Here is a 26398-nt window from a genome sequence, read left to right as displayed (position 1 = left end):
GGCTCTCCCAACAGTGTGTTCAAAGATGGCTGCTCTCAGGTTAAGATTCTGTTAGTTTTGCTTTTCTCTGAAGCCAGTCTCTCTCTATATTGAATAACTGATCTGATTTTCTGCTTATTGCAATCTCCCTGCAGTGTTTGTGGATCTAGATCTCTACATGATCGACAAAGTGTCTTGTTTATAACCAAAAATGGCTGAGGATCATTTCTGATCAGGAAACTCCCTGCTTAATTGCAGAGATTTAACATATTAAATTAATTCTGGGCTATCTGTGCTCCATAGGACAGAACAGGAACCAGCCCTTTCCTAGAAAGTGTGGGTGGCTCTGAAAAGCGCCTTTGGGTTATTAGATTGAATCTTCTTTTCCTCAACCATTCTCAAACTCGATTTCAAACACAAAGTGATGCAAAGCCGCTCCGCGCTCGGAATATATAGGCAACCCCAAAGCCCTATGCTAATGACGGATTGGTGAAGGCAATGATTGTGAATGGCTGGTTAGGAATTATGTCAATTTTCATTATTCTGCATCTTTCTGATCGGCTTTTTCATCTATCCAATCAGATTGTGTGTTTGCCACCAGCACGTCCTCTGCAGTCAGTAAGGTCATCCCAAGAGCAGAGGGAGAATCATCTGCCCACTCACCGATTCCCAGACCATTATATGCAATGCCCCAAGCACACCTTCTCAGACGGGACAACAACTTAGATGTACTCCGCTGCTGCGGCAGTGAAGCTAGAACTGGGAGTCCATCTGTGAAAAGAGAGGGAGAGAGTGTTCAAACTGACCCCGTTCTGGTCTCTATCAGAACTCCCATTCTGGGTTGTTACACTGCAGAAAATCTCAATTAATAAACGGATTGACTCCCAAATGGAATTTAAAAAATTGGAAAGGCCTTGACAAGAGTACAAGATGATTGAAATCAGTGTCTCGTCCCTTAAACAAGCTTTTAATTCGTCGGCAGGCGCTGTAGACGAACGGGACTGAGAGCAAAGGGAAAGAGCGACCACGACCGTGTTTGTAGTTCTTATCAGTCGAGCCCAGAGGAAACGGCATCCGCTGGGGGAGCGGTGCTCGCAGGGGCCCTTCCCATGGGTTTAAAAAGTGTGGGGGAGGCCGAGGCGAGGGTTGTATTTTAGCGCAAGATCAGTCTTCTTTTTAGCACACTTAAATCAGCCAAAATGTGATCGTTTCACAAATCACTTTTATCATTCATTCAATGGGCCTCATGGAGATGATGTTAATTATCATCCGAATTACTGATAAACCGAGTGTGTGACCCGTAGGCTGGAGTGGGAGTTCCTGAACAGGTTCACACATTCCGTCAGTTGAGATTTTATTTTCACCCACAGGGTGGTGGGGGTCAGGAACTATTTGCCTGAATGGGTTGTAGAGGCAGAAACCCTCATCGCTTTTTAAAAAGTTCATGGTCATATCCAAGCAGTGCCGTAAACTGCAAGGCTGCGGACTAAGAGCTGTAAAGTGGGATTTGGCTTTATAGATTGTTTATGGCCGACACAGACACGATGGGCCGAATGGCCTCCTGCTATACTATACATCGCAGAGACAGAGAGCTATAAAGACACACTCACATACTAGACCCTAACAAATACACAGTAACTCTCAGTCAGAACCCAGAAAGTGACAGATATAGAGTAAAATCAACAACCACATAAATCCCAGAGCAGAAACTGACAGGTACTGAAATGCCGCTACCGACAAGGCTATGGCCGGCAGAGACGAAGGGTCGAATAGCCTCCTTCACTGCCGTAAATGTCTACGATTCAACGACTGAAGGCCATTCGACCCATCGTGCGTATGCTGATTTAAAACACCTCCACACCTAAATTTGATCTTGGAATTAAATATAGCTCTTCACCGATCACAATGTAAATCATCAATCTATCCCCGCTCCCAGGTCACTGCTCCCTCTGTGAGGTGTTGGTTGGCTCTTAAAAGAGCCTTTGTGTTGTGTTTGGTTGAAAGGGTCGAGTTGTTCAGCCGCCGAATCCATAGAGTGCGGCCCTGCCGTTTCAGAGCGTACACCACATCCATGGCAGTGACCGTCTTGCGCTTGGCGTGCTCAGTGTAGGTGACCGCATCCCTGATCACATTCTCCAGGAAAACCTTCAGCACCCCGCGGGTCTCCTCGTAGATCAGCCCCGAGGTCCGCTTGACACCGCCACGGCGAGCCAGGCGGCGGATGGCTGGTTTGGTGATGCCCTGGATGTTGTCACGGAACACTTTACGGTGCCGCTTGGCTCCGCCTTTGCCCAGTCCTTTGCCTCATTTACCTCGTCCAGTCATGATGATTCTTCACTGAAATCATCGCTGAATGAGATTCCCTCGCCTTAACAACATTACTTATGCAGCTTGAGCGGACCTGGCTGAGAAAGGCAGACTGTACGTGAGGCGGAAGTGAGGGGATTGAAAGAGAGGGAGCAGAGAGAGCGGGAAGGTAGAAGACAGATTCAGAGTGAGAGAGAAAGGGCTCTGAGCTACCAGCAACCTCTCCACATTGACGTTACAATCCTCTGTAAAAATCTTCACAAACGCTAAATACACATTCAGAGAAATCCTGATAATCAAGGATTTCTATAAAAACAATAAACGCTGTATATAATTAAAATTCAACAAATGGGGCATGCTGCCCTTCAAATCGATTGCAGAATCGTTACAGCACAGTAGGAGGCAATTCGGCCCATCGAGCCCATGTCGGCTCTCTGTAAGAACACTTCAGCTAATCCCACACACCTGCCCTTTCTCCGTAGCCCTGCATTTTTCCCCTACAGGTACTTATCCAATTCTCTGTTGAACGCTACGATTGAGTCCGCCTCCACCTCCCTCTCAGTCAGTTCATTCCAGACCCTGACCACTCGCTTCCCAGAAAAGCAACAGGCGGACAATATAATTAAAATTCTTTAAAAGAGGCACTCTGCACTTCAAATCTATTACAGATTCATTACAGCACATTGGCGGCCATTCGGCCCGTCTCATATCCGAGTCTCATCCCGGAAACAAGCTTTTAATTCCTCGGCAGGTGCTGGAAATAGACGCAGAGTCTGAGTGCAAAGGGAAATAAAGACCACAGACCGTGTTTGTAGTTTACTGGACAGGAAATTCAACAGCGGCGCTAAGGTCGATCGGGTCAGTGAACCTGCTTATCTGAGAATTCAAACCTAAATCTACAGCTGGAACTTCAAAAGTTCTCAAACACACTTGTTCAGTAAATAATTACAGTAAATTGAGTCTAAAGGGAGATGTGATTGTGCAGCTCTTTCAGAGAGATTGTGGGTAGCTCTTCAAAGAGCCGTTGTGTTTTGGGTTTGTTCTTTCAGGACAGCGTGGAGTTTTACTTGGAGCTGGTGTATTTGGTCACCGCCTTTGTCCCTTCCGACACGGCGTGCTTGGCCAGCTCCCCGGGCAGCAGCAGGCGCACGGCGGTCTGGATCTCCCGGGAGCTGATGGTGTGCCGCTTGTTGTAATGGGCCAGGCGGGAAGCCTCACCCGTGATGCGCTCGAAAATATCGTTCACAAACGAGTTCATGATGCTCATGGCCTTGGAGGAGATGCCGGTGTTGGGGTGAACCTGCTTCATCACTTTGTAGATGTAGATGGAGTAACTCTCCTTCCTCGACCTTCTGCGCTTCTTGCCGCCCTTCACTGCCGGTTTAGTGACGGTTTTCTTGGCGCCCTTCTTGGCCACTGTTTTCTTTTCCTCAACCATTCTCAAACTCGATTTCAATACAAAATGACGCAAATCCCGCTCCACGCTCAGAATAAATAGACTGCCCCACAGCCCTATGCTAATGAAGGATGGGTGAAGGCAATGATTGTGATTGGCTGGTTCACCAATAGGAATCATTCACTCTCTGATTCCTCATTTGCATACGGCTAGCTATTAAATAGCGCGTCCGGGAGACTTTCTCCATCACAAACCCTCGCGTCCATTCACCAGGCCTGAAGTGGCGTCCAGGGGCATCGCCCCGAAAAAGGGGCCGAAGAAAGCGGCCACCAAGAAGCGGGCCAAAGGCGACAAGAAGCCCAGGAAGACCAGGAAGCAGAGTTACAGCATCTACATCTACAAGGTGCTGAAGCAGGTCCACCCCGACCCGACACCGGCATCTCCTCCAAGGCCATGAGTGTCATGAACTCGTTCGTCACCGACCTCTTCGAGTGCATCGCCTGCGAGGCCTCCCGCCTGATCCGTTACACCAAACGCCAGACCATCTCCTCCCGGGAGATCCAGACCGCCGTCCGCCTCCTGCTGCCCGGGGAACTGGCCAAGCACGCTGTCTCGGAGGGGACGAAAGCTGTCACCAAATACATCAGCTGCAAATAAAGCCTCTCGTTCCTCCCACCTTAAAAACTCAACCCAAAGGCTCTTTTCAGAGCCACTCACCAGATCCAGAAGGGACTATTTATTTTCATTTGACTAATGACATTTGAAATATGGACAGCATAAAGAATGAAACTCTTTTAAAAAATGTTTTATCATCCTTTCTTTATTTAACCCTCACTTTCATTTTTTTGTCGTATGTTCAGATTTTGCTGGTGTGTTTTTGTAATACAGTATATCGTTAATTTAAAATAGATTGAAATTTAACAAATATATAACAAAATGATGCATTGTCACTGCCCTGTTTTGTACAAAGCACTCATTTATAAGCGGGTCGCTGAAAAGCTAAAGTGAAATTAAATCTGTCAATTCAGGAACCAGTAATTTTAAAGGATCAATTTGCCATAATTCACAATTTAATAATGAATTATTCAGTCTCACAGATGCCATTTTAATGATTATTCAGTCCCACAGACTCTCTCAAATGCCATAGTTTTAATTATTATTCAGTCCCAGATACCATAATTTTAACGATTATTATTCAACCCCACAGATGCAATAATTTAAACAATAATGATTATTATTCAATCCCACAGATGCAATAATTTTAACAATAATGATTGTTATTCAATCCCACAGATGCAATAATTTAAACAATAATGATTATTATTCAATCCCACAGATGCAATGATTTTAACAATAATGATTATTATTCAGTCCCACAGATGCAATGATTTTAATAACTGGTTAATATTCAGTCCCACAGAGGGCCATCAGTTTAACAATAACGAGTCTGATTCACAGACGAGCTCTTATTCTATAAGCTGCCTTTTTCGTTGGTGTCCGAGGTTGGAGCGGATTGAAAAACGCGCCAATCAGAGGCGGAGATTTGCCGGGTTTTCAGCCATTCAGAAGGCGCGGCTGGGCTGGGCTGGGCGGGGCCGGCGGCTGGTATAAAAGCCGCCGCCCGGAGCGGGGAGGAGCAGTTGGAGAACAGAGTTAGCGAGGAGTCCGCCCCCGGGGGAAGGACAGCCGCCGCCCGCCCGGGGAGAAGGGAAAGCAGTCGGCCGGCACCTTGGGCAACAAGGGCTCGCCGGTGGGCGGGGCTATGACCTCACCCGCGCGCTGAGGCGGTTGAACAGCCGATCAGGAGCCACGTGACCCCGGAGCTGGCGGCGGCCTTTTAACACAGTGGGCGGGGCCCCGAGGCGTTGCGGGCTGCGATTGGTGAGCGCAGCTGTCAATCTACGAGTCGCAGTCAATAGACTAAACGGACTCAGTGAGGGACTTTAAGCGCGGGCTGCGTGGCCACAGTGCGCATGCTCGGTGCTGCTCGCAGTTCCCGGATGAGGCTCCGGTTTGAGGAAGGAGATAAAATGGCGGCGGGACTGAGGAGCGGCGGATGGTGCGGTGAGTGTTGATGAGAGAATCTCCGATATTTAAAGCAAAGGGGGGCGGGGGAAGGGAGCGGGGGGGGCGATTGCGCGCGCAGCAGGAGCTGAGACGCGGCGTCTCTCTCTGGCTCGGCCGGCGGGCCTGGTTGCCAGGGTAACCGTGACGCTGACCAAGCCCCGCCCCCCGGCCGAGCCAGAGAGACGCCGCGTCTCAGCTGCTCCTGCTGCGCGTGCCCCCCCACGAGGGTCGCGGCCCCCCCCCCCCCCGAGGTGAAAACCGCCGATTGCGGCTGTGCGAGAGGGCCGGGGGGGGGGGGCCGGTTGCCAGGGTGACGCTCAGCAAGCCCCGCCCCCCGGCCGAGCCAGAGAGAGACGCCGCGTCTCAGCTCCTGCTGCGCGCGCACCCTAGCGGCGCTGGGCTGAGGCTCAGCCCTCCAGCCTTCGAGTGGGGCCGGGAGGTGCCTAGCTCGGGCGTGGGTGCGGAGGAGACGCCGAGGCTTCTAGGCCTACCTGGAAAAACGGGGAAAGGTAGGAAAATTAATGAGATTAGATAAGTTAATTACTTTCTAAATCATTTTTTTTAAAAACAATATGTGTTTCAAAAGCAACGTTTTTTTTTAAGACGCAGAAAGCGGGAAAAAGAAAGGAAAAGTTTGGAATCAAGATGGCGGCGACTCACCTCGGTTCAGAACGATAAGGCCCGCCCACACATGCACCGATTGACCCGGCCGCACGCGGCAGCAAGCCGCCGTACGATTGGTCGACCTCAAGGTCACTCTGTCGCTAATGAGCGGATAATGAGATGCTAATGAGCGGAACGTTGAAGGTTTTTGGGATACCGCGGGCGCGATTTTAGCCCAGCCGAAACGTAAATACGCTTAAAACCGTCTCGGAAGCGTAAGCTTTCTTTGGAGGTAACGCGCGCGTAGGTACGCCCTGTAACTTTCGAGCGCATAGCCCGACAGACGCACAGGCGATGACAGACAGAGTGACAGAATGACAGACAGACAGATGTACCGATTTATATATATAGATATAGAACGATAGATATATATATATATAATATATATATTAATCAAGAAAAGCAGTGGTCCTAGTACCGACCCCTGGGGAACACCACTGTATACCTTCGTCCAGTCTGAAAAACAACCGTTCACCACTACTCTCTGTTTCCTGTCACTTTGCCAATTTCGTATCCATGCTGCCACTGTCCCTATTATTCCATGGGCATCAACTTTGCTGGTAAGCCTAGTATGTGGCTCTTTGTCGAACGCCTTTTGGAAATCCATGTACACCACGTTAACCGCATTGCCCTCATCAACCCCCTCTGTTACCTCCTCAAAAAACTCAATCAGAATCAGAGCGGCCTGGCGGACGTGCGGCCAGGGCTCCGGCACCAGGAAACCCATGGTGCAGCGCCTCCCCCATCCGAGCCGCCGCTTCCCAGTTTCTTCAGCCGGTTCCATCAAGTCCGACTCGGGACAAATGACAGGAGCCAGGCTCCCAGAATGGCCCGGGGAGCATACGCACTCTCAGCGGGGAAATCAGCGCGTTGGATAGAGCGGTTTCTGGGGGACGGGGGATTGTGGGTGCTGCAGCCGCCATTAGTCAGTAGCTGTGGGGAAGAGTTTTATTGCAGGCTGACGGAAGGTAGGCCCCTGGCCGCCTGTGTCGGTCTTTTTGTTGCTTCAGTTTGAGCTGGAGTGGAGATGGAGGAGAAGCTGCTGGGTTTAACCCCCAGTACTTCTGAGCCCAGGAGGACCCAACAATTTCCAATGTGAGACTGTCAAGGGAGGTGGATTCTGGTGGAGATTAGGTTGTTAAACAGACACTGTCCCTACAATGTAAAAGAGTATTGTTTTAGGAACAAGTATTTCTGTAGAGGCTTTTAATCCAGTTTACATATACAGATTTGTTTTAATTCATTCTTGGGATGTGGGCGTCGCTCGCAAGACCAGAATATGTTGCCAATCCCCATCTTCCCGTTGAGAAGGTGATGGTGGGCCGCCTTCTTGAACCGCTGTCGTCCGTGAGGTGAAGGTACTCCCACAATGCTGTTGTGTAAGGAGTTCCAGGATTTTCGCCCAGTGATGATGTAGCAACGGCGATATATGTCCAAGTCAGGATGGTGTGTGACTTGGAGAACTTGGAGGTGATGGTGCTCCCATGCACCTTCTGCCTTTGTCCTTCTAGGTGCTGGAGGTTGCGGGTTTTGGAGGTTCTGTCAATGTTCTGGTCGAGTTGCAGATGTATAAAGTCTGTCTCCTTCGCCCCCTCCCACTCTCACCTCTCTCTCTCTCTCTCCTCCCATAGAGGCCAGAGGCCCAGACCAGGTGGCAGATTCCCTTCACTGAGGGACATTAGTGAACCAGTGGGATTTTATGGCAGCTTTCATGGTCACTTTTTTCTAGTGCCGGCCCCGCAAATGACCAGATTCATTGAGCTGAATTTCACAACCTGCCTCTTTAGTGGGTTCTCTCTCACGCTCCCTGTTTTAAATTCATTTTACAGGGTATTAGAAGGGGAGGATTTGCAGACGGGAAACTCAAACCACACATCACGTCAAGAGCTGACAGAGTCACTCGATTCATCAGGAACTGAATATCATCGGCCTTTGAATATGGAAGGAAGAAGCACTGTTCACAGCGGGGAGAAACCATACACGTGTTCTGTGTGTGGACGAGGCTTCAGCCAATCATCTGGCCTATCGAGGCACAAGCACAGTCACACTGGGGAGAGGCCGTTCACCTGCTCTGAGTGTGGGAAGGGATTCACTAATTCACCCAACCCGCTGACAGACCAGCAAGTTCACACTGGAGAGAGGCCGTTCACCTGCTCTGACTGTGGGAAGGGATTCACTAATTCACCCAACCCGCTGACAGACCAGCAAGTTCACACTGGAGAGAAGACGTTCACCTGCTCTGACTGTGGGAAGGGATTCACTCAGTCATCTGACCTTCAGACACATCAGCGAGTTCACACTAGGGAGAGGCCGTTCACCTGCTCCGAGTGTGGGAAGGGATTCACTCAGTCATCCCACCTGCTGACACACCAGCGAGTTCACACTGGGGAGAGGCCGTTCACCTGCTCCGAGTGTGGGAAGGGATTCACTAATTCATCCAACCTGGTGACACACCAGCGAGTTCACACTGGGGAGAGACCTTTTAAATGCCTGGATTGTGGGAAGTGCTTTAAAGGTTCCGGGGAACTGAAACGCCATCAACGTGTTCACACTGGGGAGAGACCGTTCAGGTGCTCGCACTGCGGGACTGGGTTTAAGCAGTCATCTCAGCTCACTATACACCAGCGCACTCACACTGGGGAGAGACCGTTCAGGTGCTCTCAATGTGGGACTGGGTTCAGGCGATCATCTGAGCTCATTATACACCAGCGCACTCACACTGGGGAGAGACCATTCAGGTGCTCTCACTGTGGGACTGGGTTTAGTCGATCATTTGAGCTCACTGTGCACCAGCGCACTCACACTGGGGAGAGACCGTTCAGGTGCTCTCACTGTGGGACTGGGTTCAGTCGATCAACTGAGCTCACTGTGCACCAGCGCACTCACACTGGGGAGAGGCCGTTCACCTGCTCCGTGTGTGGGAAGGGATTCACTCGTTCATCCACCCTGCTGAGACACCGGCGAGTTCACACTGGGGAGAGGCCATTCACCTGCTCTGAGTGTGGGAAGGGATTCACTGAGTCATCCCACCTGCTGAGACACCAGCGAGTTCACACTGGGGAGCGACCGTTCACCTGCTCCGTGTGTGGGAAGGGATTCACTCAGTCATCTACCCTGCTGACACACCAGCGAGTTCACAAGTGACTGCAGGGGGTGGATTCTGTTGCTGCTGTTAATCACATCCAGGACTGAACCATGTTCATTCTGACAGGTGGGGATTGTTTCTGCTGATAAACTCCAGCCCAGTTCCTGGAGTTATTAATATTCTGGATAGGTGTCAAATAAACCAGCTTTGTTTTAAATACATTATTGTAGATTTTCTTTCCCACCTGAGTGTTTAGCATCACCTAGCTGGAGCTCAGAAAGGACTATCTGGGGGAGGAGCGTACAGTGGGAACAGAACTCCAGCCTGGACACAGTCCTTCAGGGCCACACTTTCTTGCCTCTCTTCACTGACGGCAAAGTTGCCGTGCGGGTTAATCTCGAGGCATGTGAGAAACGTGCCCCAGCCGCTCTCTGCCATGGTTCAGAGCTCCTAGACATGGAACAGAAGGCTCCTTTAGGAATGTACCCCAGTGCTTTTTTTTTTTTAATGGCCTTATTAACCTGTGTTGCTACTTTTTAGTGATTTGTGTATCTGTATCCCTGGATCCCTCTGCTCCTCCAGCCCATTTAGACACTTGGGGGGAAATTCGGTGGCGCCCCCTTTGGGTCGCTAACGTCACCGGGGCTAATTTTAGCCCCCTGAAAAAGTTAGCGCCCATGCGCATTAAATTCAGTGGAAGCACCCCAAGCAGGAGGCGGGGTGCTATTGGAAGCGCTCCCCTCCCTTTTGGGGAGCTACCAGTGAATTTCCTGGAACTTCGTGTAACAGCGCCATGCCCGTCGGCACATAGCACCGTGTCATAGCAGACCTCCCTCCCTGATTAACGGGGAGGAGCCTAGGACTGCGCACACCGGGGCCCTGCTGTACCACCGGGGAGCAGGGTGTCGGATCAAGAGGAACGCCGGGCTGAGCGATCGTGGCTGGCACCCCAAAGAAGAGAGGGGAAGGGGGCAGGTGCTGGCAGTCGGCCAAAATAAAAAGTTGCCGCCCAACACCTGCCCTTTAAGTGGCGCCGCCACGGCTGCAGGAATGACCCCTGACCCTGTCAGACATATCGTCCGGCTATAGGTCAGGGATCGCAACCCAAGGTTGCAGCCGGGGTGCTGAGCATGGCGATGACGTCATTGCCAGCGGTGCAGTGCCACGGGGCGCTACCATCTACTGCCACCGCTAACCTCCCGCTGAATATCACAGGAGGCACAAAGCAACCAAATTTCACCCCCTTGTCCAAGTAGTGTGTGGCCTCCTTATTCTTCCCACCAAAACACACCACCTCACACTGATCTACAGTGAAATTCATTAACACACCACCTCACGCTGATATATAGTGAAATTCATTAACACACGACCTCACACTGATCTATAGTGAAATTCATTTGCCAATTACACGCCCATTCTGAAATTTATTAATATCTTCTTGCATTTTGTCTTCCTCAGGATTAACTCTACCTCCCAATTTGCTGTCATCGCCAAATTTTGAAATTGTTCTGATTCCCGAGTCCAAATCGTTTATGTAAATGGTGAACAAAACTGGTCCCAGCACCGATCCCTGTGGAACACCACTTCCCACCTTTTGCCAGTCTGAGTAGCTACTTTTAACCCCTACTCTCTGTTTTCTGTTTTGTGACCAGCTTGCTATCCATAAACGGTGTGTAAGATCGACACGATGACCCAGGTCAGGCCGTGTGGAGTGAAGGGCCAGGCAGCAGAATGGATGGAAAGCTGGCTACAAAACAGGAATCAGTGGGTTGGAGTTAAGGGAAGTTTGTTGTGATCTTTCCATCCATTCTGCCTGGCCCTTGACTCCACACGGCCTGACCATGGTCATCTTGTAGACCGTACATACTGCAGACACAGTGCACCAGTGGTGGAGGGGGTGGATATTGAGTCCTGTGGCAGGGGCACTGATGAAGTGGATTTCTCTGTCCGTGAGTTTTGAGGCATCGCTAGTGGAGTTTTTCACCTCTTTCCACCTTTTAAAAAAAACCTTGCTGCCAGTTTATTAAAGCCATTAACAGCCGCTCAGGTGGGACACATCAATAAATGAGGCCTTGTAAGTTTCCCGTAGAATGACAGGCCTGAACCGAGTTAGAAAACATTTAGCAATTAAACCAGACTGGGTGGGGCCTGAGGTGCGCATTAGTAACGGAAAATTGGTGGCCAGCGTACTTCACACCAGGGCTGAGGATCCGGGGACTCGGGTTTCTGTGTCATTTATTGATTAATTTAGTTTATTGCCCAATCTCAATCAGACTGGTGGGTCATCTTGCTGTCTGACGGAGGCGAGGGTCCCCAGTGGAGGGGTCTCTATGCGGGAGTCCTTCCCAGCACCATTGGGGATCTGGGGTGGAGACTGTTGCAGGGAGCTGTCGTGTGCAACAGTTTTTAAGCTCCTTTCTGGACTCCAAGGCCAGATGTGGTTTCTGTGGCCTAGAGGAGTCCACGGGCCGTGTATATATTCAGTGTGAGAGGTTACAGCCCCTGGATAGTTACCTGAAGGGGCTGCTCCTCAACTCTTGGTTACACTTTAGCCCCACGCTCCTAATCTTTGTCCGCCCGGTGCGGAGGGGGGTGGGTAAGTGGGAGGATCTTCTCCTGACCTGCTCTTGGGCCTGGCGAAAACAGCAATTTGTAGGCCCATGGGGGGCGGGGTCACTCTGGCTGCCTGCCTCTCTCCCATAGTCTTGTCCCTGCCCGGGTGGCCCTGGAGAGGGGGCAGGCGGTGTCCACCGGTTCACTTGATACCTTCCTCGACCGGTGGACACGGAAGGCATCAAGAGTCGATAATCGATTCTCACAATCACATTGTGATTTAATTATTAATTGTGTGTGTGTCAAATACATTTCTTCTATTTTGATACAAAAGTTCTACTAGACATGTTAAACTACTAGTTATTTAATCAGGGCTGCAGCTGCTGAAAGGTTGACTGTACTGGGGTTAGTGGCCAGAGCTGGCAGACGTGTTGTTCTGAAGTCTGATGTCTCACACCTGAAGAGTCTGTTTATGTCGTGTTGTAATGACCATTTTCTGTTGCCTGGTGTCAGAAATAGAAATCAAAGGAAGATGATGCCCCACTCTGTTAATCAACTCTTTGACACATTTCCATTTCTTAATTTACAAAGATCACAACTCCATTCGTGAACAATGGATTGCCAGTCTGCCACTTTTTAGTGAGGCTTGAAAGGATTCGCTGTGAAGCTACACCTGCCCATCTGTCTGTGTGTCACTGTGTTTGGATTGTGTTAGACAACAGTCCTAATATCTCGCCTACAGCCATTACAATGTTTGAAATGTTAGATTGTACTTGGAAGAAGTTGAGTTTGAATCTAACAATTCTGAAATTAGGAGCTTTTAATGATTTCTGTTTTTCACATAACTATATAGTGATGTGATCAGTAAAAGCAATTTAAAAGATGCTGCTATTTACTGAACACAACTGAATAATTCTACAAGGATGCTATCGCAGTCTTCCTCAGTATTAACTACATCCCCAATTTAGGGTCATCAGCAAATTTTGAAATTGTACTTCTGATTACCAAGTCCAAATCATTCATGTAAATGGTGAACAACAGTGGTCCCAGCACCAATCCCCGTGGAACACCACTTCCCACCTTCCGCCCGTCTGAGTATATACCTTTAACTCATCCCGTCACTATGATGTGCTATCAATTACTCATAAAAGACGGAGAGTTAGGAGAGTTAACTAAAAGGCTTTTATTAACAAAGAACAGAGCATGTATTAACAAAGAACAGAGCATGCCTCTCGTGGTTGACTGGTTTCCAAGAAGGCAGAGGGCTGCAGAGCAGTCACCTTTATACCTGGGCATGTGGGTGGAGCCAGGGGCGGAGCCAGCTGAGGCATGCATAGATACTACAGTGTGCAACAACAACAACAACGGTGAACAACAATAACAGTGGTTTACCACATTCACCCCTTGTTTAAAATTGAGTCCGGCGGGGTGAAGTGTACTAAAGGTTCGTGTAAGTAAGTCTATCAGGTGGCCTTGTATGCCGTCCTGATCATCGTGGTGGCGGCGGTGATGGTGCAGCATCCAACGTTGAATCTGGCGTCTCATTGAGTGGTTGGGTGGTCAATGACGGGTCCTGGGGCTGCGGCATGCCGTCTACAGGGGTTGGGTTGTGGGTCGTGGTGGATGGCAATGGTAGTGTTTCAGGGGCACCCGAAGGTGCGAGGTCTCGTATGGAGACTGTGTCCTCCCGCCCGTCCAGGTATGCCACGTAAGCATACTGGGGGTTGGCGTGGAGGAGGCTCACCCTCTCGACCAGGGTGTCCATTTTATGGGACCTCACGTGCTTCCGCAGTAGGACGGGTCCTGGAGACATCAGCCATGTCGGTAGCGAGGTCCCCGATGTGGACTTCCTGGGGAAAGTGAACATTTTTTCATGGGGGGTGGCATTGGTGGCCGTACAAAGCAGTGACTGAATGGAGTGGAGCGCCGCAGGGAGGACCTCCTGCCAGCGAGAGGTCGGAATGCCCTTAGATTTTAAGTTTAAGAGGACGGCCTTCCAAACCGTCGCGTTCTCTCTTTCCACCTGGCCGTTCCCCCCGGGGGTTGTAGCTGGTGGTTCTGCTTGTAGCAATACCTCTCGTGAGCAGGTACTGATGGAGTTCGTGGCTCATAAAGGATGAGCCCCGGTCGCTATGGATATAGCTAGGGAAGCCGAACAAGGCGAAAAGGTCATTCAGACATTTAATGACCGTGGTACTGGTCATGTCTGGGCAAGGGATGGGAAACGGGAGTACTCATCAATTATGTTGAGGAAGTACACGTTTCGGTCAGAGGAGGGGAGGGGCCCTTTAAAATCGACGCTAAGGGGCGAGTGGCCTTGATCAGGCTTGCTCTGTCTGGCCTATAAAAATGCGGTTTGCACTCGGCACAGATTTGGCAGTTCCTGGTCATGGTCCTGACCTCCTCGATGGAGTAGGGCAGGTTACGGGATTTGATGAAATGGAAGAAGCTGGTGACCCCCGGGTGGCAGAGGTCATTGTGGAGGGTCTGCAGTCTATCAACCTGCGCGTTGGCGCATGTACCACGTGATAGGGCATCTGGGGGCTCATTGAGTTTCCCGGGCCGGTACAAGATATCGTAATTGTAGGTGGAGAGTTCAATTCTCCACCTCAAGATCTTGTCGTTCTTGATTTTGCCCCTCTGCTTATTATTAAACATAAAAGCTACTGAACGCTGGTCAGTGAGCAGGGTAAATCGTTTTCCGGCCAGGTAATGCCTCCAATGTCGCACCGCTTCCACAATGGCCTGGGCCTCCTTTTCGACAGAGGAGTGTCGAATCTCGGGGCCCTGGAGGGTCCTTGAGAAAAAGGCCACGGGTCTCCCCGCCTGGTTAAGAGTTGCAGCTAGGGCGAAGTCGGATGCGTCGCTCTCCACTTGGAAAGGGATGGACTCATCCACTGCGTGCATTGTGGCCTTCGCAATATCTCTTTTTATGAGAGTGAAGGCTGCACATGCCTCTGCTGTCAGGGGGAAGGAGGTGGACTTGATGAGGGGTCTGGCTTTGTCCGCATAGTTGGGCACCCACTGAGCATAGTAAGAGAAAAACCCTAGGCATCTCTTCAGTGCTTTTTGGCAGTGGGGGAGGGGGAGCTCCTTAAGGGGGCGCATTCTGTCGGGGCCGATGACTCCGTTCTCCACTACGCAGCCAAGAATGGCGAGGCGCGTGGTGCGAAACATACATTTGTCCTTGTATGTTAGATTCAGCCGCTGGGCCGTACGGAGGAATTTCTCTAGGTTAACGTCATGGTCCTGCTGGTCGTGGCCGCAGATGGTGACGTTGTCTAGATAGGGGAAGGTGGCCTGCAGCGCGTTCTAGTCAACCATTCGGTCCATCTCCCTTTGGAAGACCGAAACCCCGTTGGTGACGCCGAAGGGGACTCGGAGGAAGTGGTAGAGATGACCGTCAGCTTCAAAAGCTGTGTACTGGCGGTCCTCAGCCCTGATGGGGAGCTGGTGGTATGCCGACTTCAGATCAATCGTCAAGAACACCCGGTATTGTGCTATCTGATTGACCATGTCAGATATGCAGGGGAGTGGGTATGCATCTAACTGGGTGTAGTGATTGATTGTCTGGCTGTAGTCAATAACTAGGCGCTGTTTTTCGCCAGTCTTTACTACCACCACTTGTGCTCACCATGGGCTAGTGCTACCCTCAATAATCCCTTCCTTCAGGAGTCTTGCTACTTCGGATTTAATGAAGCTCCTATCCCCGGCACTGTACCGCCTGCTTTTGGTAGCGATGGGCTTACAGTCGCGGGTGAGGTTAGTGAACAAGGGGGGGGGGAGACTTTAAGTGTGGAGAGGCTGCAAATGGTGCGCGGCGGGCGATTTAAAAGCTGCTGGCTGCAGACTGAGAGTGGGGGGAGGGGTCCACCGTACGCTAAGGTGGCACTGAAAATCCAACCCCAGTAGAACGGCAGCGCAGAGATGGGGCAGGACAAGAAGTTTAAAATTTTTGTATTCTGTGCCCCTTACTGAAAGGGTCACTACACAGTAGCCACCGACGTCTGCTGAATGGGATTTGGAAGCCATGGAGATCCGATGGCGCGTTGGCAGGACCGGGAGAGAGTAACTGTGCACCGTGTCGGGATGGATAAAGCTCTCCGTGCTCCCACTGTCGAAAAGGCAGGTAGTGGCGCGGCTGTTTACCATAATGTCCATCATGGACCCGGACAGTTGGTGAGGGAGAGATTGGTCCAGCGTCACGGGGGCCAGCGTATGGTCGAGCGAGTCGCTGTGGTTGTCAGACAAGGCGGTGGTTGAGTCCGGGTCACCCGCGATTGGAGTTGGAGGCATCCAAGATGGCGGACAAGATGGCTGCCCCCACGGTTCACACGCGGCGCTGCTGGCGTTAGCGGTTTTACCTTTGCAGGCGCTGACGTAGTGTCCTTTCTTCCCGCAGCCAGAGCAGGTAGCGTTTTTCGCCGGGCAGCGTGCTCTGGGGTGTTTTGCCTGGCCACAAAAGTAACATTTCGGGCCCTTGGACATCGCTGCAGCAGTTGGTGCCGGGGGTGGCGGTCCCATGACCCAAGGTTGCGGCGTCCACGGTGTGGAGCGGTTAGGGGAGAATGCGTCCATATTCCGGTGGGCCGCGTCTAGCGAGAGCGCGAGGGACACTGCCTTCTTCAGGTCGAATTCGCCCTTCTCCAACAGTCTCTGCCGGGAGTAGTCGGACTTGAGGCCCGCAACGAAAGCATCTCGGATAAGTCCCTCCGTGTGTGTCGCGGCCGATACCTCTTTACAATCGCAGGCTCGGCCGAGTATCTGTAGTGCCCGTAGGGATGCCTCCACCGATTCCCCGGACTGCTGTTTGCGGGATCTCAGGAGGAGTCTGGCATAAACCGTATTTACCGGGCGTGTGTATTGTCCTTTTAGCAGATCGATAGCCGCCGCGTAGGTAGTCGTGTCCTGGATGAGCGTGTAGACTTGGTGGCCCACCTTGGAGGCCAGGATTTTTAGTTTGTTTCCATCTAGTGTCACGGCTGAGGCTTCCAGGTAAGCTTCGAAGCAACGCAGCCATTGTGTGAACTTGGTAGACGAACCCGCCTCTTGAGGGTCTAGGTCCAGGCATGTTGGTCTGAGGGCATGCAGCAGCGCCTGCTGCTCAGCGTTTGGTGCCGACATTTTGTCTTTGTTAATAAAATTGATGCGCTATCAATTACTTATAAATGACGGAGAGTTAGGAGAGTAACTAAAAGGCTTTTATTAACAAAGAACAGAGCATGTATTAACAAAGAACAGAGCATGTATTAACAAAGAACAGAGCATGTATTAACAAAGAACAGAGCATGCCTCTCGTGGTTGACTGGTTTCCAAGAAGGCAGGGGGCTGCAGAGCAGTCACCTTCATACCTGGGCATGTGGGTGGAGCCAGGGGCAGAGCCAGCTGAGGCATGCATAGATACAACAGTGTGCAACAACAACAGTGAAAACAATAACAGTGGTTTACCACACACTATGACTGGACTTGTCTCCATTCCCGTGCCGAGGGGATTGCTGTACCAGATGGGAGGGGCAACATTTGGGGACTCTCGATTCTCCACCAATTCCCATTCCCCTTCTTTCTGGTGGATATTGGAGGTGCCACTTTGTGTAATGTACAAGTGAGTAAGAGTTGTCAGCGAGGATTAATCAGCACTTTCTAATTGGAGATGATAATGGAATCTTTCAGACAATGAATTGTCGATTTTATAGCAAAGATTAATATACGATTGAATAAAAGTTCATAATTTTATTGTAAAATATTTCAGGAACACTCTTCAGAAATTAAGGGGAAAGATCAGACAGCAGTACTTAAAGCAACACTGCAGCCCCGACAACTCCATCAGCTATACATCCAGAATATTAAAATCCAGCCCAGTTATAGGGGTTATTAACATCAGCAGAAACAAACCCCAACTGTCAGAATGAACATGGTTCTGTCCTGGATGTGATTAACAGCAGCAATAACAGCAGAATCGAACCTCTGCAGTCACTTGTGAACTTGCTGGTGTCTCAGCACGTTGGATGACTGATTGAATCCCTTCTCACACACTGAGCAGGTGAACGGTCTCTCCCCGGTGTGAACTTGCTGGTGTGTCAGCAGGTTGGATGATTAGTGAATCTCTTCCCACACACGGAGCAGGTGAATGGCCTCGCCCCAGTGTGAGCTTGTTGATGTGTCAGCAGTTTGGATGACTGATTGAATCCCTTCCCACACACGGAGCAGGTGAATGGCCTCTCCCCAGTGTGAATGCGCTGGTGTCTCAGAAGGTCAGAGGAATTAGTGAATCCCTTCTCACACACAGGGCAGGTGAACGGTCTCTCCCCAGTGTGAATGCACTGGTGCTCAATGAGGTGAGATGACTGCCTGAACCTCTTCCCACAGTGAGAGCAACTGAATGGTCTCTCCTCAGTGTGAAGTCGCTGGTGTGTCAGAAGGTGGGATGACTGACTAAATCCCTTCCCACACTTGGAGCAGGTGAACAGCCTCTCCCCGGTGTGACTGCATCGATGAGTTTCCAGCCGGGACGGGGAGCTAAATCCCTTCCCACAGTTTCTCCATGGTGTGGGTGTCCTTGTGTCTCTCAAGGTTGGACAATCGGTTGAAGCCTCATCCACACACACAACACGTGTACGGTTTCTCCCCGCTGTGAACGGTGCGATGTTTTTTCAGACTGTGTAACTGGTTAAAGCTCTTTCCACAGTCAGTGCACAGGAACACTCTCACTCGGGTGTGTGTGTCTCAGTGCTTTTCCAGTCACACCGATCTTTGAAATCTTTTCCCACAGACAGAACAGGCAAACATTTCTCCTTCCACATTCAAAGGCCGATGATATTCCCTGTAAAAGCAGTTTACAAAAGACATCACTAAGTTCAGGATTAAAATTCGGAACAGATAATTCTAGTTTCTATGGAACATTCTCTCCTCTCTTATTACATAGAATTACACAGATTGTACAGCACAGAAACAGGCCAATCGGCCCAACTGGTCCATGTGGTGTTTATGCTCCACACGAGCCTCCTCCCATCTCTCTTCATCTCACCCTATCAGCATCTCCTTCTATTCCTTTCTCCCATGTGTTTATCCAGCTTCCCCTTAAATACATCCATGCTCTTCACCTCAACTACTCCCTGTGGTAGCAAGTTCCACATTCGCAGCACCCACTGGGTGAAGGAGTTTAATCTAAATAGGACTTTCCTGGGCAGCCAATCAGCACTGCTGCCTCTTTTGTGCATTTCCTGGCAAGGCGAAACAGTTGATTTTTCTGATCAAAAAGAGCTGAGCTCGGCAGCATTAGTCCTGTTTTGCCTCCTTTGGAGACCAGGTGTACGAGCAGAGCGAGCGCAGCCTTCACAGCAACTGCAATAAAATTGTTACAGTTGTGAAGGAACTTTGTGTCAGTGCACTGGACCACAAACAAAATATGTGTGTCGATTGTTGTCTTATTACCCTACTGTAAAGTGCCTTGAGATGTTTTAAAAGCTCTATATAAAGGTGTCGTCGACAGTGCCATCAAGCGGCACTTACTCAGCAATAACCTGCTAACTGACGCCCAGTTTGGGTTCCGCCAGGGCCACTCAGCTCCTGACCTCATTACAGCCTTGGTCCAAACATGGAGAAAAGAGCTGAACTCCAGAGGTGAGGTGAGAGTGACTGCCCTTGACATCAAGGCAGCATTTGATCGAGTGTGGCATCAAGGAGCCCTAGCAAAACTGAAGTCAATGGGAATCAAGGGGAAAGCTCTCCATTGGTTGGAATCATACCTAGCACAAAGGAAGTTGGCTGTGGTTGTTGGAGGTCATTCATCTCAATCACATGACATCATTGCAGGAGTTCCTCAGGGCAGTGTCCTAGGCCCAACCATCTTCAGCTGTTTCATAAATGACCTTCCCTCCATCATAAGGTCAGAAGTGGGGATGTTCGCTGATGATTGCACACTGTTCAGCACCATTCGAGATTCATCAGATACTGACGCAGTCCGTGTCCATATGCAGCAAGACCTGGACAACATTCAGACTTGGGCTGACAAGTGGCAAGTAACATTCGCACCACACAAGTACCAGGCAATGACCATCTCCAACAAGCGAGACTCTAACCATCTCCCCTTGACATTCAATGGCATTACCATCACTGAATCCCCCACTATCTACATCCTGGGGGTTACCATTGATCAGAAACTGAACTGGACCAGCCATATAAATACTGTGGCTACAAGAGCAGGCCAGAGGCTGGGAATTCTGCGGCGAGTGTCTCACCTCCTGACTCCCCAAAGCCTTTCCACCATCTACAAGGCACAAGTCAGGAGTGTGATGGAATACTCTCCACTTGCCTGGATGAGTGCAGCTCCAACAACACTCAAGAAGCTCGACACTGTTCAGGGTAAAGCAGCCCACTTGATTGGCACTCCATCCACCAACTTAAACATTCACTCCCTCCACCACTGGCGCACCGTGGCTGCAGTGTGTACCATCTACAAGATGCACTGCGGCAACTCGCCAAAGCTCCTTCAACAGCACCTTCCAAACCCGCAACCTCTACCACTTAGAAGGACAATGGCAGCAGACGCATGGGAACATCACCACCTACAAGTTCCCCTCCAAGCCACACACCATCCTGACTTGGACCAGAATCGCCGTTCCTTCACTGTCGCTGGGCCAAAATCCTGGAACTCCCTTCCTAACAGCATTGTGGGTGTACCTACACTATATGGACTGCAGTGGTTCAAGAAGGCGGCTCACCACCATCTTCTCAAGGGCAATTAGGGATGGGCACTAAAGGCAGGCCTAGCCAGCCAGCGACGCCCACATCCCATCAATGAATTTTTTAAAAAGTTGTGGTTGGTTTATAGAGAACTCTGTTGAAATTTAGTGAAATGATCAATAACCAAGGAAGATCATTTCTTTGGTTCTGTTAGCTTTCATAGAATCATTGAAAAGTACAGCATGAAGGAGGCCATTCGGCCCATCATGCCTGTGCTGGCTGTGTGCAGAGTGAGACTAAAATCAATGAGTCAATGATTGTCTCTCCTGGTCACTGGGACCCTGAACCCCCGCCCACTCTTTGTACCTGTAGAAAGATGGCTGCGCATGCACCTTGTTGCAGCAGGAACCGGTCTGTCTTACCTCCACCAAGATGGCAGCGCCTAAGCCAGGCCTATCACCGAGAAAAAGCCTCACCGCTGCCGTCCAGTGGAACACATTCAGCCGCTGGATCTCATTCGGGCCCGAGACCGTTTTCCAACTTTATAAACCCTGCGGCGCAGCCTACCCGCAGGTTATTAATCTCCCGACCCCGCTCCCACCGACCTGCAACTCCGCCCAGCGACCGTGCAGAGCTTTCTCTGTAAAGTCGGTGAGGGACACGTGACCCGGGCCAGCGTCCTGACTGACGGGAGCTTCTGACCAATAGGGAGCGAGTGGGGTGGGGCTGGGGGAGCGAGCTGGCGGCAGGTCCGCCAACCTATCAGGGAGCCCGAGGGGCAGGACTAGCGCCGGCTGTTTGTCTGATCCACAGGACAGCGAGTTTCTCCAGTCCCTTGTTCAGGGCCCGGGGCCAGGGGAGGCTGTGGGCCTTTATTTCCCTCATTGGACACAAGGCTCTTTGGCTCACAACACACTGGCTCAGATTTTAAAAAACAGGTTTACAGGAAATGAGTGGAATCGACCCACCACAGTCACAATGTGGACACTCTGGTGTGTCAGCGGGTGGGATACACCAGGGAATCCCTTTCCACACACTGAGGTTGACTCTAATGATCGGGAGTCCCAGGGTTTCAGATACGAGACAGTCAAGGTCACAGGAACACAAATTGTCTCTCCAGGCTTTATTAAGAGCGCTGCATAACACAGATCGGGTGATAATTCCCTCAATCTGGAGAATAGAAGTACAGTGGATTCACACGCGATCTTCTCGAGTCTGTTCCAACTGACAATGGCTTAAGTGGCCTGTTCTTATACACAAGCTTGGTTACTGCTCAGGAAATGGGATTGTTTGGACCCGTCGGTTGACCGCCTCCTGAACTCCTGCTAATTCAGGGAATTTAGTCCATCTGTGACCAGACTATAACCACAAGCCCGTCTGGTTATCACACCTATACGGTCCGTGAGGTTATTATTAGATTCACACCCAGACATTGTGTCTTTACTTGTCTGGCACTTCATCCCATAACATGGGTACAGGGGCTCAGTAATGTTTCATTCATCAGAAAAAGACAAAGTACAACAACATACTGGTCAGCTTAACAGAATCTCATCATATTTAAGGGGCCATAAATATAAGTCACTAATAAATTCAGTAATGAATTCAGGAGACTTAAGCCGTTGTCAGTTGGAACATACTCGATCATTAGAGTCAACCTCAGTGTGTGGAAAGGGATTCCCTGGTGTATCCCACCCGCTGACACACCAGAGTGTCCACATTGTGTCTCAATTTCTCTGGTCCCCTCACTCACTCCAACCTCCCTCCCTCTGAGCTCGCAGGATCCCGTTCGCTCTGATCCAACCCTAACATTGTCATTAAACCTGCTGACAAGGGTGGTGCTGTTGTTGTTTGGCGAACCAACCTCTACTGTGTGGAGACTGAACACCAACTCTCTGACACCTCCTCCTACATCCCCCTGGACCATGACCGCACTACCACATCAAGCCATTGTTTCCAGGACTGTCACTGACCTCGTCTCCTCTGGAGATCTTCCCTCCATGGCTGTCAACCTCATAGACCCCCAACCCCGCACAGCCCACTTCTACCTCCTTCCCAAGATCCACAAACAGGGCTGCCCTAGTAGACCCATCGATTCAGCCTGTTTTTGCCCCACGGAACTAATCTCTTCCTATCTCAACTCTATTTTTTCTCCCCTTGTCCAGTCTATTCCTACCTACATTCTTGGGAACTAGATGTAATATCTCCAAGTTTGCAGACGACACAAAGCTGGGTGGGCGAGTGTGCTGTGAGGAGGATGCCGAGAAACTCCAGTAAGGTCCCGCATAAAAGAGATTGGCGTGCAAAATTAAGGCACATGCGATTGGGGGCAAGGTATTGACTTGGATAGAAAACTGGTTGGCGGATAGAAAGCAAAGAGTTGGAATAAACGTGTTGTTTTCTGAGTGGCAGGCAGTGACTAGTGGGGTACCGCAAGGATCGGTCCTAGGACCCCAGCTGTTCACAATATATATTAATGATCTGGATGAGGGAATTGGATGTAATATCTCCAAATTTGCAGACAACACAAAGCTGGGTGGGAGGGTATGCTGTGAGGAGGATGTCGTGAAACTCCATTACAATTTGGACAGATTGGGTGATTGGGCAGAAACATGGCAAATGCACTATAATGTGGATAATTATGAGGTTATCCACTTTGGTGGCAAAAACAGGAAGGCAGACTATTATTTGAATGGCAATAGATTGGGAGAAGGGGAAGTGCAAAGAGACCTGGGTGTTCTTGTGCAACAGTCGCTGAAGGTAAGCATGCAGGTGCAGCAGGCGGTTAAGGCGGCAAATGGTAGGTTGGCATTCGTAGCGGGAGGGTTCAAGTACAGTAACAAGGATGTCTTGCTGCAGTTGTACAGGGCCTTGGTGAGACCGCACCTTCAGTATTGTGTGCAGTTTTGGTCGTCTTATCTGAGGAAGGACATTCTTGCCATGGAGGGAGTGCAGCCAAGATTCACCAGGCTGATACCTGGGATGGCAGGAATGACGTATGAGGAGAGATTGTGTCGATTGGGCTTATACTCACTGGAGTTTAAAAGATTGAGAGGGGATCTCATCGAAAGCTATAAAATTCTGTCAGGCCTGGACAGACGAGATGCAGGAAGGATGTTTCCGATGGCTGGGGAGTCCAGAACCAGGGGTCATAGTCTAAGGATAAGGGGTAAGCCATTTAGGACTGAAATGAGGAGGAATTTCTTCACCCAAATTATTGTGAACCTGTGGAATTCTCTGCCACAGAGGGCGGTGGAGGACAGTTCATTAAATATATTCAAGAAGGAGTTGGATATATTTCTTAAGGCTAAAGGGATCAAGGGATATGGGGAGAAGGCAGGGACAGGGTACTGAATTAGGATGATCAGCCATGATCTCATTGAATGGTGGAGCAGGCTCGAGGGGCCGAATGGCCTACTCCTGCTCCTATCTTCTATGTTTTTATGATTTGGACAGGTTGGGTGATTGGGCAGAAGCATGTCAGATGCAGTATAATGTGGATAAATGCAAGGTTATCCACTTTGGTGGCAAAAATAGGAAGGCAGATTATTATCTGATCAGCAATAGATTGGGAGAAGGGGAAGTGCAACAATCCAAATTCAGTACCCTGTCCCTGCCTTCTCCCCATATCCCTTGATCCCTTTAGCCTTAAGAAATATATTTAACTCCTTCTTGAATATATTTACTGAAATGTCCTCCACTGCCTTCTGTGGTAGAGAATTCCACAGGTTCACCACGCTCTGGGTGAAGAAATTCCTCCTCATCTCTGTCTTAAATAGCTTACCCCTTATCATTAGACTGTGATCCCTGGTTCTGGACTCCCCAGCCATCGGGAACATCCTTCCTGCATCTAGTCTGTCTAGTCCTGTTAGAATTTCATAAGTTTCAATGAGATCCCCTCTCATTCTTCTAAACTCCAGCGAGTCTAAGCCCAATTGACCCAATCTCTCCTCATACGTCATTCCTGCCATCCCAGGTATCAGTCTGGTGAATCTTCGCTGTACTCCCTCCATGGCAAGAACATCTTTCCTCAGATAAGGCGACCAAAACTGCACACAATACTCAAGGTGTGGTCTCACCAAGGCCCTGTACAACTGCAGCAAGACATCCTTGTTCTCGAAACCTCTCGCTACAAAGGCCAACGTACCATTTGCCTTCTTAACCGCCTGCTGCACCTGCATGCTTACCTTCAGCGACTGGTGCACAAGGACACCCAGGTCTCGTTGAACTTCCCTATCTCCCAATCTATTGCCGTTCAGATAATAATCTGCCTTCCTGTTTTTGCCACCAAAGTGGATAACCTCGCATTTATCCACATTATACTGCATTTGCCATGCATCTGCCCAATCACCCAACCTGTCCACATTGTACTGGAGTTTCTCAGCATCCTCCTCACAGCACACATGCCCACCCAGCTTTGTGTCATCTGCAAACTTGGAGATATTACATCTAGTCCCCTCGTCTAGATCATTAATATATATTTTGTGAATAGCTGGGGTCCTAGGACCGATCTCTGTGGTACCCCACTAGTCACTGCCTGCCACTCGGAAAAAGAGCCATTTATTCCAACTCTTTGCTTCCTGTCTGCCAACCAGTTCTCTATCCAAATCAGTACCTTGCCCCCAATCCCATGTGCTTTAACTTTACACACTAATCTCTTATGTGGAACCTTATCGAAAGCCTTCTGAAAGTCCAAATACACCACATCCACTGGTTCTCCCTGATCTATTCTACCAGTTACATCCTTAAAAAATTTCAGTTGATTAGTCAAGCATGATTTACCTTTTGTAAAGCCATGTTGACTTTGTCCGATCCTGTCACTGTTTTCCAAGTGCTCTGCTATTACATCTTTTATAATGGACTCTAGCATTTTCCCCACGACCGATGTCAGTCTATAATTCCCCGTTTTCTCTCTAACACCTTTTTTGAATAGTAGGTGAAAGGTTATCGGGGATAGGCCGGGAAAGTGGAGTAATCAGATCAGCCATGATCTTATTGAATGGCGGAGCAGGCTCGAGGAGTCAAGAGGCTGACTCCTGCTCCTAATTCGTATGTAACCTGTGCAGCAGCTGGGGTCTGAAAATCAGCTTCACTGCCCCTGGGCTGGGAAAGGGGGACATGAGACAACATTCTCCCTCTTACCGCTCTCTACACTCCTTTTACAGGGTTTTAGAAGTGAAGCATTTACAGACAGGAAGCTCAGACCAAACATCACCTCAAGATCAAACAGAGTTGCTCGATTTATCAGGATCTGATTCAATCGCTCCTCCAATCTGCTGATACACCAGAGCGTTCACACTGATGAGAGACCTTTTAAATGTTCTGAGTGTGGGAAGAGCTTCAAAATCTACAAGTACCTGAAGCGACACCAGTGTCTACACACTGGGGAGAGAACATTCACCGGCCCCGTGTGTGGGAAGGGATTCACTCAGTCATCCGCTCCGATGGCATACCAGCAAGATCACACTAGAGAGAGACCTTTAACCCACTCCGTGTGTGGGCAGGGATTAATTGCACCCTCCGTGCTGCTGAGACACCAGCTTGTCCACACCAATGAGAGACCATTGACCTGCTCCGTCTTTTTGAAGCGATTCTCTCATTCTGCCACCCTCCTGAGACAGCAGCTTGTTCACATTAAATGTTCTGACTGTGGGAAGAGCTTTAAAAGG

General features: G+C 49.9%; 1 protein-coding gene and 2 pseudogenes across 2 annotated transcripts; 2 read left to right on the top strand and 1 right to left on the bottom strand.

Moving 5' to 3' along the window:
- LOC147091606 (uncharacterized) overlaps positions 1 to 18697 on the bottom strand; it is a 30965-nt pseudogene extending 12268 nt beyond the window's left edge.
- LOC147091608 (histone H2B 8-like) lies at positions 2642 to 5216 on the top strand (annotated as a pseudogene).
- Positions 5334 to 9735, top strand: LOC147091607 (uncharacterized). Of its 2 annotated transcripts, none has more exons than XM_085976833.1 (2): positions 5334 to 5746; positions 8250 to 9735. In XM_085976833.1, the coding sequence occupies exons 1-2, from the start codon at positions 5656 to 5658 to the stop codon at positions 9554 to 9556; spliced, it is 1398 nt and encodes a 465-aa protein (XP_085832959.1). In that variant the 5' UTR covers positions 5334 to 5655; the 3' UTR covers positions 9557 to 9735. The 2 variants fall into 2 exon arrangements, with proteins under 2 accessions (XP_085832959.1, XP_085832960.1); XM_085976834.1 differs by having other exon boundaries at positions 8242 to 9734.
- Positions 18698 to 26398: the final 7701 nt, after the last annotated feature.

This window comes from Somniosus microcephalus, unplaced genomic scaffold, assembly GCF_052327205.1.
Source record: "Somniosus microcephalus isolate GS21.2 unplaced genomic scaffold, FLI_Smic_1.0 unresolved_chr3, whole genome shotgun sequence".
NCBI lineage: Eukaryota > Metazoa > Chordata > Chondrichthyes > Squaliformes > Somniosidae > Somniosus > Somniosus microcephalus.
The sequence above is the reverse complement of the archived record's forward strand: the minus strand, read 5'-3'. Positions and strand labels throughout refer to the sequence as shown.